This window comes from Manis pentadactyla, chromosome 1, assembly GCF_030020395.1.
Source record: "Manis pentadactyla isolate mManPen7 chromosome 1, mManPen7.hap1, whole genome shotgun sequence".
Taxonomy (NCBI): domain Eukaryota; kingdom Metazoa; phylum Chordata; class Mammalia; order Pholidota; family Manidae; genus Manis; species Manis pentadactyla.
Genome location: NC_080019.1, coordinates 233487237 through 233501857, shown reverse-complemented (window position 1 = coordinate 233501857; position 14621 = coordinate 233487237). Strand labels below are relative to the sequence as shown.

Genomic DNA, 14621 nt, shown 5'->3' with positions numbered 1-14621 from the left:
GACAAGCTGAAAGGATGGGGAGAAAAGAAAAATAATTAAAAATTGAGAAGGATTCTGCATTCATGTTATTTCGAAGTATGAAAGTGCTCATTCCACTGAAAATCATACAATTACGTTAAGTGCAGTTTATGCGAGACTCAGGGGAACACGGGTGACAATTGGGTGACAATCTGTATGCACAGGAGAAGCCTCACCAAAGGCTGAGCAAGTGGATACATATTCATTCATCTTAAATGAAAATAGACTGTTTAATCAAAAGATGACTCTTTATCTGACTTTCAATTAACCCATTAATTACCTGTCTGACAGTCAGATAAAGGATTTTCTGCATATATCATTAATGTCTCCCCATCCCTTCAAATAAACTGTTAAGTTTCATAAAGGGGGAAAACAACAGATTTCCTTGATGCACCTGTCTTTGTAGAAATAGTTTTGAGAGGCTACTACAAGGTATAGGAAGAACCAGCAATAGAAACACAGAAAATTAAGCTACAAAAAACAAAGCAATTATTAACATGAGGACAAATGAACAATCAGAAAATACTGCAGCATTCAGTTATGAATAATAACTGAATGCACGTCAGAACATAAATATTCAATTTAGATTAACTAGAATCTTAAGGCAACTGTCACAGGCAGAGGAGGTGGAGAAACAGGACAAGGGCAGTACAGGCCTGCCAACCGCTTGCCACTGCAATGCGGAGCCGCCAGCAGGCCCAAAACGAATGCTCGGGAGACGGCAGCACGCCATTTTGGAAACGAGAAACAGGAATACCGAGGAACGGGGAGGACGCTAAGAAGCCAGGGCAGGGAGGGAAACCCTGGGAAGGGGCAGGGCAGCGCAGGGAGCTGCCGCCTTCTGTTACAAGCTTTTGACTGCTGCTGGGCTTTGTAAGCCATGTACACGTATTGTTTTGATAGAAGTATTTTTAAATAAATCTAAAAAATTTTCTCCACTTAGTATTTGGACATTTTTTCATATTTCTGAACCATTAAAAACAACTAAGAACTAAAATTTTAAACTCATATGATTTCAGCTAATAAAAGATAAAACTGATAAATTTAAAAAATGAACTATATTAACAAATCACTTCTGCAGTAAATGAATTTCCCATGAGCCATTTCACTACAATGAACACACAAACAATGAAGGCCTGTTGGGGTGGCAGGAGAGGGCAGCCATGGAGCCATGGCCACGAGGGTTCTCACCGGAGGGAAGCACCTCTGGGGGGCAGCTTCAGCACCACACTGTTTGAGGTAGTCGGCCCAGTCAAAGTCCTGGCTCAGGAAACCTAGGCAGAGCCGAAAGAACAATGAGCCAGATCACACACTCCACCAGGGGTCCGCCTACAACGTATTTTGCTAATTTGAGAGCTTTGATCGTTTTAGAGAGGGGGGAAAACACCCTAATGAATCAAAAGCATTGTTAATTTTATAAGCAACTCTGGCCAAACTGTAACAATACAATTCAATTCTTTAGGATACATAATACATTCATTCATTCATTCATTCATTCATTTATTAGGAGAGTAAGGCAGAGGCTTTTATTTAGAGATAAAGTGAGAGGACAGAGCTCCTGGCTCAGGCCAGGAGGGGACAAGAGAGCCCCCTCTAGGTAAATTTTAAAACTTCCAAGTTTCAAACTAGGCATTTATTCTGAACAATATATTGTATATGATCAGTTGCTGGCAATTTACCAAAAGAATTTAAGACATTTATGACTGGAGTTGATTTGTACTGAAAAATCCAGTCTTATTATCAATTCTACTATGAGTCAGGCTTTACAGGAGAAGAGACAGCATACAACCCACAGGGTTAGTCAGTGAAGCCTTTTTTCTTTCATAAGGCTACTCCTTAAATGTGTCTTAGCTACTACTGTTAAAACACTCAGCACTGTTTCCAAATTCATGTTCTACAGAATCTCAGGGCTCTGAAGCATGGCTCCATTTCAGGAAAAATGTTGCACTGAACTCCTGGGTTCCTGGGAGAAGCCCTGACAGCACTGTCTGTGGTCTGCAGGCGAGGAGCTGCACATGGCCGGCTGCCAGCTGCATCTGAGCTGAACACCTCACAGGCATGGAGCAGCCTCCTCAGGACCACGCCGCCCTGCAGCCAAACAAGCCTGTAGTTCCCTTCTCTGCCCAACTGGGATGCACCACGTTCTCTCTCAGCCCCCACCTCTATGCCTCCAGTAAATCAGCGGCCATTTTCATAATTAGCTGCAATTCCATTATCCACTACTTCCCTTCTGTTTACAAAGACAGCTAAATTGTCTATAACAATGCTCGAAGTCCCAGAACCTTTTAATAACTGTTTTTTCCTTTTCACATTAAGGCAGCAGGCAGAATAAATAACTTGGAGTATCCTGGGTCTTCCAGCAAAGCAAGAATTTCCTCCTGCAGGCATGTCCCCTTCACCGGTGCCCCCAGGCGGGCATGCCTGGCTTGCTGCTCACTGATGGGGGCACCTGGGGGCTGTTTCTCTTTCCCCATTTGCTCCTTGAAGAAGCTGTCATACTCACTTCTGTCTCCCCAGTGACAAGCCCAAAGCCTGGCTCACAGCAGACATGCCATGGGTGTGTATTAGGTGACTACGGGCTGAAGGGAGGGCAAAAGGTTCTCACTTCATGACTCTTACTAACACAGAAGAACACTCAAGTCCAGTGCTCCACCGTCTAGAAACTGAAGCTGTGCATCACCAAAGGCCTGCTAATAAAAAGTGTACAAACTGCCAATCAAATAATCTGACTGATATAAAAGGCAGATAGAACACCTGACCCTTCCAGGTAGTCTAAGTCAAAAAATATTCACAATTTCAGTCAAGCTCAACTGAATCATATTTATTTATTTTTTTAACTGAGTCATATTTAAAGCCTGGACAAAAGGGTCGAAGATTATATTTTTCGAAGTTGCCAACACCCAGAAAACAAGCCGCGCTTTCCTACCTACAGCCTGAGTCCTATTCTCAACTCTGCAATCTCAAGTTGTCCAGAGAATACCCAGAAACTTAAAAATCAATGTTCACTGCCTCAGTCTGGCTCTAAGGTTTTTCCTCACTCACTGTGCATGCCAGCCCCACACCTCGGTGCCCTCAAACCGACACACAATGGGATGAAACCAGGAATTGCATGGAAACCTAGGCTGTTAGACTTATTTGTCAATGTAGGAAGACAGGACATATTTTGTGTTTAGCTTAATTTAAAATTTTCAAATATATAAATATATGGAATCTAGGCCATCATTTATAATTTTTGGTCTTGGCATGTTAAGGATAGGCTGGGGCACAAGAAGATAAAGGGACAGAAGGTGCAGTTAATGCCATCTGATAAATCCCATTTCTGAGAAGAGTTCCCAAGGAACAATTCAGAACAGAATAAATACGCACCAGGAGGGGGGCTGATGTGTAAACCATTCTTCAGACTCCACTGCACAGGGAAAATACCAGGACTGCCGACGTGACACACAAAAGATCGCCGCACACAATTCTCTGGTCGCAAATCATCCATTTCCACCAGAAAGTACTTCTCATCAAAAACCTGGGCATACATTTAACAGATAAAATAGCCAAATGTTTTATGTGTATGTAAACATACACACACACATATGTGCCATTTCCTTGGCACAGCCAAACATGTTACAAAATTTCATAGCCACAGTGAGGATTGGTAATGATGCTAAGGACTCCGTAAATGTTTCCTTGTGTCAGGCACTGTTTAGATTAAATGCTTTTCACGTATTACTTCAGTTTTAATCTTCTTTACAATCTAATGAGGTAGGTATCATTATCAACTCCATTTTGTAGGTAAGAGGTTAAATAAATTGCCTCATTTTACAAAGCAATGGAAAAGCAGAACCTGGGTTCAAATCCAAGTATTTGGCTCAAAACAAAATTTAGTTAAGGCGTAGTGAGGAGTTGACCACATCTGAATATTTGATTTCCAGATCCTAGCCTAGCCTGAGATGCCAGAGATTTTTATGAACCTCCTCTGGCTCCTTATCACCCCACAGCCCTTCAGACTCCAGACAGGGCCTTCTGACCCCTCTGAGGTCCCGAGTCCCTCCTTTTCAACAACAGTCCTCTTCCAGGGCAAGGAAAATTTAAATCTCAACAGGCCTGACGATTCAGCATCCAAGCAACTATTTCTCTGGTTGCACTTGTGTTTTGGTTCTACTTTAAGTAAATGAGCTTCTACTCTTGTCCCAAACTCAGTCCCTTCCCTTATGCCTCAGTTCTAGTAACTGAGGAACTGGGCCTTGACAACCTGCCCAGTTCTCGTGGTCACTCCTAACAAGTCCCTTACTCTTGTCAGTCTTCCAAAAGACTGAGCCTGAATCTGGAATCCGTATCTGGAGCAGTCCTGCTGGCGGATCCTGCCCTGCTCCCCACCGGTCCTCCCTGCACCTGCTCGGACACTGATGATGCTGCCTGCCTCACACATTTCAGACACCATGGCCTACCTATTGGTGACCTCTCCTCGAGTGATGACAGCATGGCCTGTCCCAAAGATCACGTCCCTTATCACCCCAGTGCCCCGGCTTTGGTAGGCTAGGGCAACCAAGCTCAGGAGAAAGAATGGACCAGAGAGAGCTGCACAGTGCAAATACAAAATGTGCACAGAAGTAACTCTAGCCTCACAGCCTAGGAGGAACAACGGGTCAGATCAGCAGAGCATGAAGAACAAAATGCTACCAATTTCCTAAACCAGTCGCCCAGCAAGAATTCTTACCAGCAGAGTTGCCCCATTTTACCTTCACAACCGTAGCAGGAGAGATCCCAAAAGGAGACCAGGGATCCACAGCTTCCAATTTCATATTCATGCAGAATGAATGAGGGCTGACCACTTGTTTGTCCTGAAATGCAAACACCAAGAAGGAATAAAAATACAGCATTTTCACATTAATTTTATACTCATACGTAGCTGAATATTACTCTTTTAAAATTAATTAAAACTATCCAGCTTCTGGTAAATAATCTAGTCCTACAATTTTCTTTCCTGGAAAAAATCATTCAGAGAAAGAAACCACAGGAGGCTCCCTGACCCTGTCCATTTGGCCACGAAAGACACCTGGAGGAAAAACTAGTTTGTTTCGTACTAGGTCAGGGCTGAGGAGTTAAGAGTAGGTGAGAAAAGATTCTAAGTGCTTTCAGAAACTGGGAGAAAACCTAGACTACTTTTAGAAGAAAAAGAAGACGACTGTCACCCTGGCTTTCAAACCCCCCGCCCCCACAGCACAGCGCTCTCCCTGACCCCACTGGCTGGTAGACTCTGTACCCCCACAAACTGCTACACTCTACCGTGAGGAGGTGAGTATCTGCCCATCAGGCTTCTGCTTTTACCTTAAATATATAAGACGGCAATGGCTCTTCCTCTTCCTCTCTCACTTTGGCCAAGATCCCTTCCCACTCAGCTTCAGTTTTCAAATGTCTGATGGCTTTAGTAAAACAAGACAGGTAACCAAGAGAACACACACACTTTATACATGCTCTATAAGCATCCACATAAACACAAAATGTCACTTTCCACTGGGAAAAGGAAGGGGCTTCAAGCTCAATTACACCATCTTCACTCAAAGAACTTGCACCTAAGCCTCAGTACTCTGTCTCCTTTGCTCAGAGCCTGGGTAGTGAATGTGGTGGAAACACCTTGGTAAGATCATAAGGGTTGCTGAGGTCCACAAAGTAATACAACACAACATCCAAATCGGGGCCCAGGATAATAAATGCAAACTGACTTAAACAGCAACTCCAGCTTTAATAGTATTGGAATTCTTCTAGTTAACAATTTACCTTAAATCCAAGACTTGTCCTATTCCTTTACCTATCTGACTGCTACCTAAAGAATTTTTCTTTAATTTTGGTAAGGGAGTCATATGAGTTGGCACAGAAGCCTATGAAGTATATCAGTTTGTATGGCAAATTACTAAAGCAATGAAAGCAAAAGAAAAATAGGCTTTTAACAACTCCACAGACATTTTTTTGAAATATCTCTATTGTGCAAACTAACAAAGACTTTTCTAATATGCAGGATAATTCATTTTTCAGTCTTTTAGCTATTAATAAAAACATAACAACAATAATGTAATAGCTAAGGAAAAATGTTATATTACTCTTCACCTAATGGGGGCTGGAGCTCATATCCCTGTTGAGCAGCCCAACCAACATGATGAAGAAACGGATCCAAGTAATACAGCCAGTGTTCAAAACCGTCAGAACTTTCCAGCCCTTCATAACGCAGCTTCAGCCTTCCCCCAATGTTCTCTGCTACAGTGACAAGCCACGTGCTTAGAGAGTCCTGGGAAGCTTGACACTCTAGCCTGGAACCTGGAGCAATGAGATCTAAAGGGTTCCTCCCATTACGGAGCTACAGGAAAAAAAAAGAGAAGCAAATGATTAAATAAGAGAAGTCAGCTGAGTATTTTTAAAAGTCAAGTTTTAAATGATCACAAACTCGCCTTTAAATTTTTACTCTTTCAAAGCCAGTGCTGACTAATACCATATTGGTCTTGACAGTATTAGTTCTAGGTGATACAAAAATGATTATCTTAAAGAAACCTACCTACAATGCAATAAAACTAATAGATCTCTATCTCTAGGACTATGTTATAGAGTTTCATCTCGTAACACGTTTTAAAATGTCAACATTACTTAGTCTGATTGTAAAAGTGAATACGATCATTAGTTAAAGGAAAAATCAAACATGACAAAAGTGAAAATCCCCCACAATCTCTCCCAGGGAACCATGACAAACCTTTGACATACACTCTGAGACTGTGTCTGTCTCTTTCCTGCCTATATTTTCCAAAAAATGGGAGCACTGTATACCGTTTTGCAATCTATCACTTGACATATCACAGCTACCTTTCTACCACAGCACACACAAGCTTTTCTCATTCTTTTAAACTGTTTCATTGATATTCTATACTATAAATGGGCAGTAATTTATCTCCTTATTTACTGATGGCATTTCTGTTGTTTCTGATTTTTTAATCATTTCACAGCAATACTCTAATGAACTTTTGGTTACACTAATGGGAGGGAAAAGTTTTAATTTTTACTCGCTGGCTATATATTAAAAGCTACGATAAAGAATAAAAGGAATGCTGTTTCCAATATCATCACTTAACTACTTCTTAATATTCAAGCTTACATTTTTTTCCCTAGTAGAACTGCTCTGTGACACTTACACATTTATATGCAAAAAAGCAGATGAACAAATGGAGGAACACATTTACTGAAGATCAGGGTGGCAAAATCAAGGTCAATGCAAATCAAGGTCATGAACAATGAAATGTTCATGATTTCATTCATTCATTAAAATTTTACTGCATGTTTAGTATGTGCCAGACCCCAGCTAAGCATAATGATATAAAGATCAGCTTGAAATAGTGTTCACCAATCAAGTTTTAAAGAGGAATGTGAGTGGATCACAGAATTAGATTTGAGAGCTAAAATTATAAAAAAAAAACCCTGAAGAAAATAATAGGAGTAAATCTTCACGACCTTGGGCTAAACAAAGCCTTCTCAGATACGATAACAAAAGTATAAGCAACAAAAGAAAAAACAGATAAACTGAATTATATCAAAATGAAAAACTTTTGTGCTACAGTGTCATCAAGCAAGTGAAAAGACAACTCCCCAAATTGGGGAACATATCTGGAAATCATGTATCTGATCTGGACTTGTAAGCAGAATTTAGGAGTAACTTACAATTCAATAAAAGACAAATAACCCAATTTAAAAACGAGCAAAAGCACTTCTCAAAAAAAGATACACAAATGTCAAATAAGCTCATAAAAAGATGTTCAACATTGTTAGTCATCAGGGAAATGCAAATCAAAATGAGACCCTATTTCACACCCGCTTGAGTGGCGGCTATAATCAGAGAGAATAGCAAATGTCAGCAGGGATGTACAGAAATTAGAACCTTCCTAGGTTGCATTTTATATGTGCCAACAGACAATGTTTACTGGTCTGACAGAAAGTGACAAGATATAACTTAGAAATGTCACAACCAATAAATTGATTTCACAATAAGAAATCTATATTCACTAACAAGCTCAGAAGGGACACTCATTTAAAAGGACAGATGAAAGCAGGCAGGTGGTGGGAGTGCAGCGGGGCCAGAGTCTTCTGAGCAGAGGAAGAGGCTGTCTCGAGTGACCTGCTGTGGGCATTTAGTGTTCTTCCTGAAGTAGAATCAACCCTGCTCAGACACAGAGTGAGGCCCCAAAGAGGCCTCATCATCTGTAAAAGTGGATTTTTTGTGTTAGCAACCAATTGAGAACACTTCAGGCCCTGAGCAACCACCAGTGTGCAATCTCGGAGGGTGAGTTTAGATCTCCCAGACCCCATGCCTATGTCTATAGCGAGATGCTTATCTGCCTTAGTGTGGTAAACGAACAACCGGTTTCAAGATTCCTTGGCCAGGAAACATCGCTGAGGATGAGAAGGGTTTTCACGCCGATCCTGCCGGCAGTAATACTCACGCCCTCCAGCAGCGGGACAGGAGGACTACAGGCTCCTGTGAGGGTCTGCCGCAGAAACTCACCCCAGTCGGACAGTTTGTCTCTGATGCCTAGACAGGGGGCATAAGTGAGTGATTACTCATGATGTCAGTCACAAAACACAGGGAAACTAGACAGGATACAGACAAGTTAAGCCATGAAAACGGTGTAGAGGTGCATTTTAATATCTAGGGGTTCAATGTATTGCATCTTGGGGAACTTAAAAAAATCCTCCTCTAGACACATCTCTACTTCCTGGTTATTTAACAGGAGCTGTATACAAAACAAAGAGAATACAGTAACAGGCAATTGGGCTTAATTTAACCAAAACGTACAAAATTTATTTTTTATTATGTAAATTTAAAAATACATATTAAAAATCGAGAAAATAATATAATGTATCCTAGCCTCAACAACAGTCACTTCCTGATCAATCTTTCCACCTAGACCAGGAGTTATTAGCAAACCATAACCTGTGAGCTAAATCTAGCCTGTCTATTTTTATAAATAAAGATTTATTGGGACACAGCTATGGCTGTTTACATACTGTCCGTGGCTGCTTTCACACTACTAAAGTAGAGCTGGGCAGCTGTGACAGGGACCGTGTGGCCCATACAGCCTAAAAGTTCACTATTTCCCCCTTTATAGATACTCTACCAACTCCTGATCTGTACTCGTATGTATTCCACCCACCCGTATTCTACAGATTATTTAGAAGCCAATTCCTGATACCATATAATTTCATCCAATATAATCTCAGTATATATTTCTAAATAAGTAACATTTCTACATCACACCTTAGAAATTGACAGTATTTCCCTAATATCAAATATCTAGTCTGTGGGTTCAAATTTTTCCAAATATCTCATGAATGGACTTTCCAATTTTCTTGGTCAAATCATGATCCAAATGAGATCCATATCTTGACAACAGCTGATATATCGCCTAAATCTCTTTTAATCTGACCTTCCTCCTCCCATCTCCTCACTCCCTCTCTTCCTCCCAGCAAATGCGCTGAGAGGCTCTGCCTTTTGCCCCATAGAGTTTTTCCCGAGTCTGGTTGTACTGGTGGCCTCCCGTGGTAATCAGTTGTTCCACTGGTGTATGTTCCATAAATCAGTATTTAGAGCCAGAGCCTTGATCAAATTCAGATTTGACTCTTTGGGGGGTGCAAAGTCAAGAAAACTTCAAAAGTGGAGTTACATCCCCCCACTAAGGGGCACATTTGGCCTGGTTGGCCCTCCTTTCGTGATGTCAGCAACTGTTAATGGTCACTATATAAATACACTGATTCATCGGGCTCAAAATGGTGATTTTTCTATCATCCCTTCATTTACTCACCAAAATATTTCTATAAAGAAAAATTTCTCCAACTATTTGATGACCCTGAGATATTTATTCACAAAAAGAAGGCAGATACACATTCGACTCTCTTCTTGCCCTGTGTTCACCAGCTTTCAGAATGATCAGTTGGCTCCCTAGCACCCTCCAAAGGTGACCAATGAGAGTTCTCTTTAAGCTTCACCATGAAATCATAGCCTAAATCGCACAAGCTGTTTCAGGCTGCTGCAGCTATTGTCCCACTGGTGCTCGAACTGTGACCAGGTTGGCTTCTCAGACCTTTTGACGTGACCCACGTAAAGAGTCATTTATTTCTTGTTCACACTTGGCATGAAGATGCTGCAGGCTCACCCTGTGCACTTCCTGCCACTTCTCCAAGAAGGCCTAACTTACTTTGGTGAAAATGTATTTAGAGGTCATAATTCGGGTGCTGAGGGTGACTCAGTGTTACTGGGTTTGTTTCTAGGACCTTTCAGTGTCTAGAACTAATAATAATAAATAGCTTCTTTTTTAAAGATGAATCTCATCAGGAGTTCATATTGATACTTCCAATATGTATTCAGGTGACAGTGCATCTATATCATGTACCTGTTTCCTTTATCTCATGCTGAAAATGCCAGTCACACATTTCATTATTAATTAGCTTTATCCCACAATACAGAATTATTTCAAAATAACATTAACTCTATGACCAATAAGATCACTAAGAGCAGCTTACTTTTTTCCTTTTTTTGCAATGTTTTTTGTCCTTATGGATGTACACTTTAATCACTGTATTTGAAAGTCACTGACATGGTCCTTGCCTGGGTAGTTACGTCACAAGCCCCACACACAATCACGCTTCTCTGTTCACTTTTGTTTTCCTTTTTAGGAATGGCTTTTTAAAAATTTAATTGTTTTATAGTTCTATAAAATATTTACATGGTTCAAAATACAGATTTACAAGCGAAGGCATATTCAGAAAATCTAGCTCCTATCACCTTGTCCCCTCCATTCTGCTGCCTTCTTTTCCCACAGGTAACCTTTTAAAATGATTTATTCTTTTTAAAAAACGAACTTCACATATACACACTCACATGCTCTCCCCTCCTTCATCCTGTCCACATTCTTCTTCTTTCATAAAACAAGATATCCTGGAGACCATTCCTGGGCTGTACGGGGATGGTGCCTGTTTCCTCCCACCAATGACTGCAGCTGTTATTACGAAGGACACTTCTGTGTCTTGTAATGCTTCTGCCCGGAATTCCACCTTTGTGAGATACCAAGGCTCAGGCCCCTGCTTTCTGCTCTATTTGCGTTGTCTGTATATCTTTGTATATCCTTGTATTTTTACCCTTTCAGAATCTCCCCATTTAGTCACGTCTTCTGTATACAGTGGGTTTGCTTTGAAAGTCAACTTGCATTGTTTTTTACTTTTAATATAAGAGTAAGCCCATTAATATTTGTAGATATTATCACTTCTCATTGTTAAATATTACATAAATTACAGGTGTGTGTGTGTGTGTGTACAATCTTTCACTATGTGATCTATTTTATTTGAACATATGCCTTTTCTTTTTAAAGTCTATCTTTTGGCTTTAGAAAGGTTTGTGTTTTGTTCTTCTGGTTACCTTTATACTAACACTTTCTATTATACTTAAGTCCTCTCTATTTCTAAACTGTTTTTATAGTTTTGTTCTGTAAACAATACTAAAGTTATCCTTTCTCCTCTTCTTGACCATCTCATTTCGAATAATAGCCTTTTACTCCCATTACTACTTAAACGGCAATTAGCTAAATTACTCAGCAATAGAAAGCTGGAATGAAATGCAGCCACAGGCGGCAGTGAGCGAGGTCTTTGCACTACGCGCCCTCCCCACTGCTGCCCGCTTCCCACCGTGGTGCTGTATCCGCAGAGCACACACCATTATATACCGTACCGTCTCCCTTATAGCATCAGTATGTTTAGTGTTTCTCTAACAGTTCTTATGCTAATGTTTCTTCATTTGATTTTCTGAAGCTCATTCTCTAGTAATTTTCTTAGGAAGGGCTCCTGGGAACAATATTCTTGAATCTTTACAACTTCCTAACAGTCTGCATATGGCCTTCATACCGGAAGTTCAATTTGGCTACATGTAAAATGTTTGCCTCACCCTCCCTTTCACTGAATTCAATACGCTACCCTAGTGTCTTCTGGCGTAAAGCACTGCTGTCAGTTAGTCTGATGACAATCTTGTTTTCCTTCCTACTCAAGAACCAGTTTTTTTCCTGCCTAAATAACCAAGGGATTATTTTTTGCTTTAAAGTTCAATAGTTTCATTAGAAACTAATGTTCATTAGAACATATCAAATGTTCTCATTTGATTTTCCTATATACATAGGGAGCCCTTTCAAAATGTGTTTCGACTGCTATTTCATTTCAGTGCAGTTTTGTGGAATCGTAGTTGACAGCATGCCGTTATCTCACCACCACGCTGCTTCTTCAGGGGTTTCTATTTCATGCATGTTAAATCATTTCTGCCTATCTATACTATTTTTCCCAAGTTCTTTTTTATTTCTTTCTTCATTTTGTTATTAAAGTGTCATTAATAAACAATCTTAGGTTGTTTCAAACGTACATCACAGTGGTTCATCAGTCCCCATGATCAACTTTTATTGTGATTCTGAATTACTGCACCCCTTTACCCCCTCCCCAACTGCATCTGCCCCAACCTCTCCCCCTTGGTAACTACTAGTCACTTCTCAGTGTTTATGTGTCTAATGCTGTTTGGTTCCTTCTGTTTTGTTTTTATATTCCATAAATAAGTGAAATCATATGATACTTGTCTTTCTGCCTGGCTTATTTCACTGAGCATAATACCCTCTAGCTCCATCCATGTTGTTGCAGAAGGCAGGATTTCTTTTCTTTTTATGGCCAAATAATACTCCACTGTGTATATGTACCACATCTCTTTTATTCATTCATCTATTGATGGACACTTAGATTGCTTCCATATCTTGGCTATTGCAAATGGTGCTGCAGTAAACACAGGGATACATATGTCTTTTCAGGTCAGGGACTTTGTTTTCCACTTATGAGTGGAATTACTGGCTTAAATGGTATTTCTATTTTTAGTTTTTTGTGGAACCTCCATACTGTTTTCCACAGCAGTTCCACCAATTTGCAGTCCCACCAAGTGTAGGAGGGTTCCCCTTTCTCCACATCCTTGCCACCATTTGTTGTTTCTTGTCTGTTGGATGTGGGCCATGCTGACTGGTGTGAGGTGATATATCATTGTAGTTTTAATTTGCATATCCCTGATGATTAGTGATATAGAGCATTTTTCATGTGCTTGTTGGCCATCTGTACTTCTTGTTTGGATAAGTGTCCAGGTCCTCTGCCCATTTTTTCACCAGGTTTTTTGTTTTTTGGGTCTTGAGACGTGTGAGTTCTTTATATATTCTGGATGTTAACCTCTTATCAGATGAGTCATTTATGAATATATTCTCCCATACTGTAGGATGCCTTTTTGTTCTGCTGATGGTGTCCTTTGCTGTACAGAGGCTTTTTAGTTTGATGGAGTCTCACTTGTTCATTTTTTATTTTGCTTCCCTTGCCTGAGGAGATGTGCCCAGGAAAAAATTGCTTGTGCAATTCAAGAGATTTTTGCCTATCTTTTTCTTTAAGAGTTTTATGGTTTCATGACTTATATTCAGGTCGTTGTGATCCATTTTGAGTTAACTTTTGTATATGGAGTTAGACAATAATCCAATTTCATTCTTTTACATGTAGCTGTCCAGTTTTCCCAGCATCAGCTGTTGAAGAGGCTGTGTTTTCCCCACTGTATATTCATGACTTCTTTATCATGAATTAATTGACCATGTATGTGTGGGTTTACATAGGGGCTCTCTTCATTTTTTTATTTTAAAATTTTTCCTCTTTTTCATCTCCTATTTATTTCTCTTCAGATATTACACATGGCAGATTCATTCCTATGTTCATTTTAACTTAGTCTTCATTTCTAATATTTTTAAATTTCAAGTCCTTGATTCATTTCTAACCTTTTCTCTTTTCAAATCTTTCTTTACCCCAATGACCTCATTTCTGAATTTTTATAAACTAGCTTTTTTGCACTGCTTTTATGATTGTTACGACTTTCTCTTAACTTGTTTTGAAATCTTTTTATGTAACACAGTGTTCATCTCTACTGTGGTTATGTTTCTCTGGAAGATTTTTTTCTACCCTTTTTTCCTCTTTGTTTTCATAACCTAGTGTGAGATTCAGCTGAAACCACCTTCTGCTGCTCACATTAAGAGAGGTGGTAGGCCGGGCAGCCTCAAGTCTCTAGAGCTTCTCTCTTACATTGTTTTTACACAAATGTTAAAAACTCTGGCCAGCTAGAGCCCACAGTCTCCCAAGGACCCTAATAACCAGATTCTCTTTCTAAATAACCATTCTTTACCAAAAGAAACCAGGACTTCTTGGAGAAAAGGCTGATTTCAGGGCTGAAGCAAAGGAAACTTCTTGAACCAAAACACAAGAAACTACTCAAAGAATGATCGGAACATGACAAAGGACAGAGTAGCTAGCTTGAACAGGTGCCCCAAACCTAATCTAGGACAATGTGAGCATCAGAATAATGACAGTAAAGGATCATAACCTGCTTAATAAGAGTCATGAGTCTACCCTGACATACACACATACATATATGTATGTAAAAGGGGGAAAGGGAAGGCTCTTTCTATAGTAGAAATACAATTATGACATGTAGAAGACATTAGAAAATACGGTTTGGCAATCATGACAGAATAATTGTT

General features: G+C 40.0%; 1 protein-coding gene across 6 annotated transcripts in view; it reads right to left on the bottom strand.

The window, feature by feature from the left end:
• SFMBT1 (Scm like with four mbt domains 1) overlaps positions 1-14621 on the bottom strand; it is a 117980-nt gene that overhangs the window by 20436 nt on the left and 82923 nt on the right. For all 6 annotated transcript variants that reach the window (XM_036877671.2, XM_057486528.1, XM_036877669.2 and 3 more), the window contains 6 exons: positions 8487-8575; positions 6115-6361; positions 5338-5432; positions 4749-4850; positions 3385-3535; positions 1210-1292 (listed from right to left, as the gene is read on the bottom strand). In XM_036877671.2, the coding sequence (XP_036733566.1) occupies positions 1210-1292; positions 3385-3535; positions 4749-4850; positions 5338-5432; positions 6115-6361; positions 8487-8575 (767 nt within the window). The remainder of the gene's footprint in view (positions 1-1209; positions 1293-3384; positions 3536-4748; positions 4851-5337; positions 5433-6114; positions 6362-8486; positions 8576-14621) is intronic.